Source organism: Hipposideros armiger, unplaced genomic scaffold (genome assembly GCF_001890085.2).
Source record: "Hipposideros armiger isolate ML-2016 unplaced genomic scaffold, ASM189008v1 scaffold_596, whole genome shotgun sequence".
Lineage (NCBI taxonomy): Eukaryota > Metazoa > Chordata > Mammalia > Chiroptera > Hipposideridae > Hipposideros > Hipposideros armiger.
Window position 1 is genome coordinate 376726 of NW_017731946.1, and position 4479 is coordinate 381204.

Here is a 4479-nt window from a genome sequence, read left to right on the forward strand (position 1 = left end):
GGGGGGGGGGAAACTAAAATCTCAAAATTGCTGCCCCGGGTTTTATAAAGCCTATGAAGCTGGTTAGTCTGGTGATCTTGAAGGCAAGGAACATTTTTGTTTTCCTTTTTCCAAGCCTCCAAAGCACCCTGTTAGACATGGTAAAGCTGCTGAATACTACTTGTTGGATTGAACTCAATTATATTGTTCTCTGTATGAGATTGACTCCTCTTTACTGAGACCAATGGCCCTTTTCTGGGTTTGCATTTGCAGCGAGCCCTAAGCCTCAGGTTGGCCAGTTCCCTCTGTCTTCCAGTGGCTGAAGACCTGCACTGGCAGCCCAGCGTTCAGGAAGGATGATGGGACAGCTGTGGATGAAACCCCAAGGCCCTCAGAGCAGCTCTGTCCCCGTCTAGATCTTCCCCCCACAACACTACCTCTTCACGTCTGCCTTGACTTCTAAAGCCCGGTGTCAACATCTTCCTCCACTTTCTTCTTCCCTCTTCCGTGCCTCATTCCAACCGCCTCTCCTTCGTCTTGACCCCACGGCTGTAAGCGCGGTTGATTGAGATGAGAAAGATGCCTAAGAAAGAGACAGGTCCGTACCTGAGGTTCATGTCGCCGTCAACCAGCAGGGACATAAGGTTGGAGAGGTTCCCGCCGGGACAGCAGCCACACAGGAGCACCGCCACGGCGGCTACCTCGTCCAGCGAGAAGACGAGCGCCAGCAGGAAGGCCAGCAGCGGCAGGAAGCCGAACTGGCAGAGCGCGGCCAGCAGCGCGCCCACGGGCCGCCGGACGTGCGCCCCGAAGTGGTTCACGTCCACGGTGCAGCCCAGGCCCAGCATGGTGATGCACAGGGCGGCGCCCACGAACACGTTCAGCCCGTGGCTGAGCGGCGTGTCCCAGAACGGGGGCTCGTGAGGATCCCAGGGCCGAGGGAACGGGGAAGCGCCCAGGCGAACCCAATCGCTGCCCGCGATGCTGCCGGTCGTCGGCTCCGGAGTCGGAGTGGGGCCTGGGCTGAAACTGACACTGGGACCCGGCCCGAGACTGAGCCCGGGACTGGGGCTCGCGTGGGAGGCGGGAGTGACAGGGAAGTCAGAGCTGGGGCTCAGGCTGCTGGCATTGGGCAACAGGGTGTAGTTGTCCGGCTGCAGAGAGGACGCGGGGAAAGGCAGGGTGGTATTGTCCGTGTCGACCATGGCGCTGTCTGCAGGAGGCTTCAGGTCTGGCTCCGGCCCCCGCTGCGGATTTCGGTTCTCTCCCTCCGGGCGCGCCCCCCTCCCTTCAGTCGCCGCCGCTGTCCGTCGGTGAGTCCCTCAGTCCGCTTCCCAGGCCCGGCTGAGCTCCGCTGATGTCTCCGTGGCGTCGGGTGCGGCGCGTAGGTCCTTGGCTCCGCTCGGGGTTTGGCCGACGCCCGCTGTCTGCCACTTAAGACAGCGCAGCCCCCAAGGGTGAACCCAATCGCTGCGCCCCCGCGCCCGGCAGGCCCCGCCCCGCCGCCGAGTCCCCTCCTTTTAATCATCAGTAAGTGGTTTTGTTACAGTGCAGCCAGGGGCAGAACAAAGACCTGACAAAGGACAAGAAGAAAAAACCGTGCCTGGCTGCTGATCAAGTTCTCTGATGGGCTCTGCCTCTTTGATAATGAAATCTGGAGACCCAGGCACATAGGCAGAGAGAGGGGGGGGGGGAAACTCCGCTTATCTATGCATGCACATAAGCCACAAACGCTGTACAAATACCCTGCAACCCTGAGCAGCAGGAGGGGAGCCTGACTTAGTAAGAGCAGTTCTCTGGTAGGAAGACACTCACTATCTGCCTTTAATTTGCAGACAATTTTTAAGTAAGATTTTTATGTTCAGACTTAATCATATTGGCAGGTTTTGAGCCAGGTCTTAGGCAAATGCGTGTGCATTATTTCGTTTGGTTCTCACAGCAGAGCCCTGGGAGAGAGACTATTAGGTCGATTTTTACGCATAAGGAATCTTGAGGCCCAGGGAAGTCTCTATCTCATCAACCAAGCCCACAAGTACCCGGCTGAATGTGAACCGCGATATATCGTTAAAGAATGCAACGAAGAGCTCGGCTAAGAAACGGCTCTGTGAAAAACGTGTATTTGGGAAGTTTTTGGCAGATGGGGAGAGGATATTTCAGTGGTCATAGATTTATGAAGTGGTGTGAGGATAGCCCTGGAGTTAGGATTAAAGGACTGAAAAGAAATAAAGTGGTGAGATTCCCTGTGTCAGACAGGTGTTATCCCTCAACAAATCAAATTCGGAGTTCTTGAGAATGGAGGCTCAAGGACTTTAAATCAGTCACTAGATGCATCATCCATCGACAAGGGGAAGGGACCTCTGTGCATACCGAGAAGGCAGAGCCATTCGAGAGGCATCTGGCTGTGCAAAATGACCATAAAGTGATAGCCAGTTGAGTTGTGAACGCCAACGTGGGAGTTTCTAGGCTGAAGTCAAGGATCAGTCTTAGCCCAGGGTCAGTCTGCGTGGAGCTAAGATCCTAGAATGGGTTCTTCCTCCTGAGGACTTGTCCTTTCCTCTTTTTCAGACACCAGAGGAGACTGGGTGACTTCCATTTCTCAATGGTGGACTGAGCCCATGTGTTTATGTTTTCTCTTCCCCCAACCTCATGACAATGACACAGAATACAAAAAGTAAGACTAAGTTTAGAGCATATTGCACTCTTAATCACAAGTAAATAAAGTAAATAATTTATTTCCTCTCCATTAGACCCTAATTTCCACAGGGGCAGTGCTTCTGGAAGCATTTAGGAAAATAACATACCTCACACTTTCCCAAAACACTAAACCCAAGGAAACAGTGTGGTAACATCTATAGAGCTTTGAAGGAAGTGGGATGTGACCAAAAATAGCCTAAGCTTTCATTTAGGCTTGTGTAAGCAAAAGAAACATATTCCCATATACAAGGAAACATGCTACTCAAATACCTTCATTAACTGAGCATATCCAGGGGAGACATGTGGAGAAACAGATGAGATAAAGAGGAGGCCCTGCTGAGCCGCAGGATGAGATAAGCCAAGAACACGAATGGCAGAGGGTGAGCAGAAGCCCAGGTCTGCTGGCACCACTCCTATTTGTCCTTTCCTCATGTTAATGGTATTAAAATCTACAACAAATTAAATAAGCAGTAATTGGAGGCAGACCAACTCATCCAACTAGTTCTCCCGGGGTTTGGGGAGGGATTTGGGAGGTGTTTTGTGCAATGAATGGGTGAACAGCCAAAAGCAGAAAGGGATGAACTTGGTTTGTAAATCAGCAGTATCACCAAACCTGCAGTCATGTGGGCTTCTTGGGGCTGGCAGACCTGTTGTCTCACCTGCTGATGTGGTTAATGTAAAGAAAGCAGCCGTTGTTGCCTCCCCTCTTCTTTCTGATCTCCTTCACTATTTAGGAGAAAACACCAGGATTAGGAAAGAGCTCCTTTTCTAGGAGTGGGATGTTGAGGAACCGCTTGGCTCACTTAGCTTCCCTTTATTCTTGCTGCCACCAAGGAGTCTGGCCCACCCAGAGGGCAGAGGCTGCACAGGAGAGACAACAACATAGCAGTCAGAAAATATGCTATTTGGAGGAAAATGAAGTCAGGGCCTTGTTGGGCATCACATACAAAATCTAATTCCAGATAGGTTAAAGAGCTAATTATAAGAAGAAGAATACAACAAGATACTGGGGAAAAATATGGGCTTGTATTGCTCTCATCTTTGGATAGAGAAAATCTTCGTAAGCAAAAAAGTAACAGTAAAAATCATAATGGGAAGCTCAGTACCTATGGCTACAGAAAAATTTTAAATTTGGTGTACTAAAAACAGCACTGAAAGAAATTTAAAGAAAATTACAAAAAGAGAAAAAATATCTGCATCATATGTAAAACCAAGAACTAAGATCATTGATTTATAAAACAATTTTACAAGTTAATAAGAACAAACAACACTATAGGAAAAGAGGCAAATGATATGAATAAACATACAAGATCAGAAAAATAAATGCAAATCACCAATATACTTATAAAAAATATTCACACTCACTAGTAATCAAAGAAATTAAATTGAAACAATTAGATACCATTTTTTTCAGTATTTTAGAAAAGATTGAAATATATGATATTATGTTATGGTGGCAAGGTTACCATCAACTGGATACTCTCTCTTCCTGCTAGTGTTATATCCTTTCCAGAAGATAATTTGGTAATAGATGACAGTATTCCTAAGAATGTGCATCTCCTTTGACTCAGTATTCCTATTCCTGAGTGTTTATTCTAAGGAAACAATCAGGAAATTAAAAAAAAAGAAGAAGAAGAATGAGGAGGAGGAGGAGGAGGAGGAGGAAGAAGAAGGAAGAAGAAAGAAGAAGAAGAAGAAGAAGGAGGAGGAGGAGGAGGAGGAAGAAGGGAGGGGGAGAGAGAGAGAGAGGGACCTCAGCCCACAAATATTTCCAAAGGCAAATAGTGTACGCGTAGAGATGCCACG

The 4479-nt window shown here is 48.5% G+C and overlaps 1 protein-coding gene across 1 annotated transcript in view; it reads right to left on the minus strand.

Annotated features, from left to right (window-relative positions):
- SLC10A4 (solute carrier family 10 member 4) overlaps positions 1–1374 on the minus strand; it is a 5762-nt gene extending 4388 nt beyond the window's left edge. Inside the window, exon 1 of the mRNA XM_019624638.1 lies at positions 586–1374. Coding sequence (XP_019480183.1) covers positions 586–1184 — 599 coding nt within the window. The 5' untranslated portion in view covers positions 1185–1374. The remainder of the gene's footprint in view (positions 1–585) is intronic.
- Between the last annotated feature and the right edge of the window lie 3105 nt (positions 1375–4479).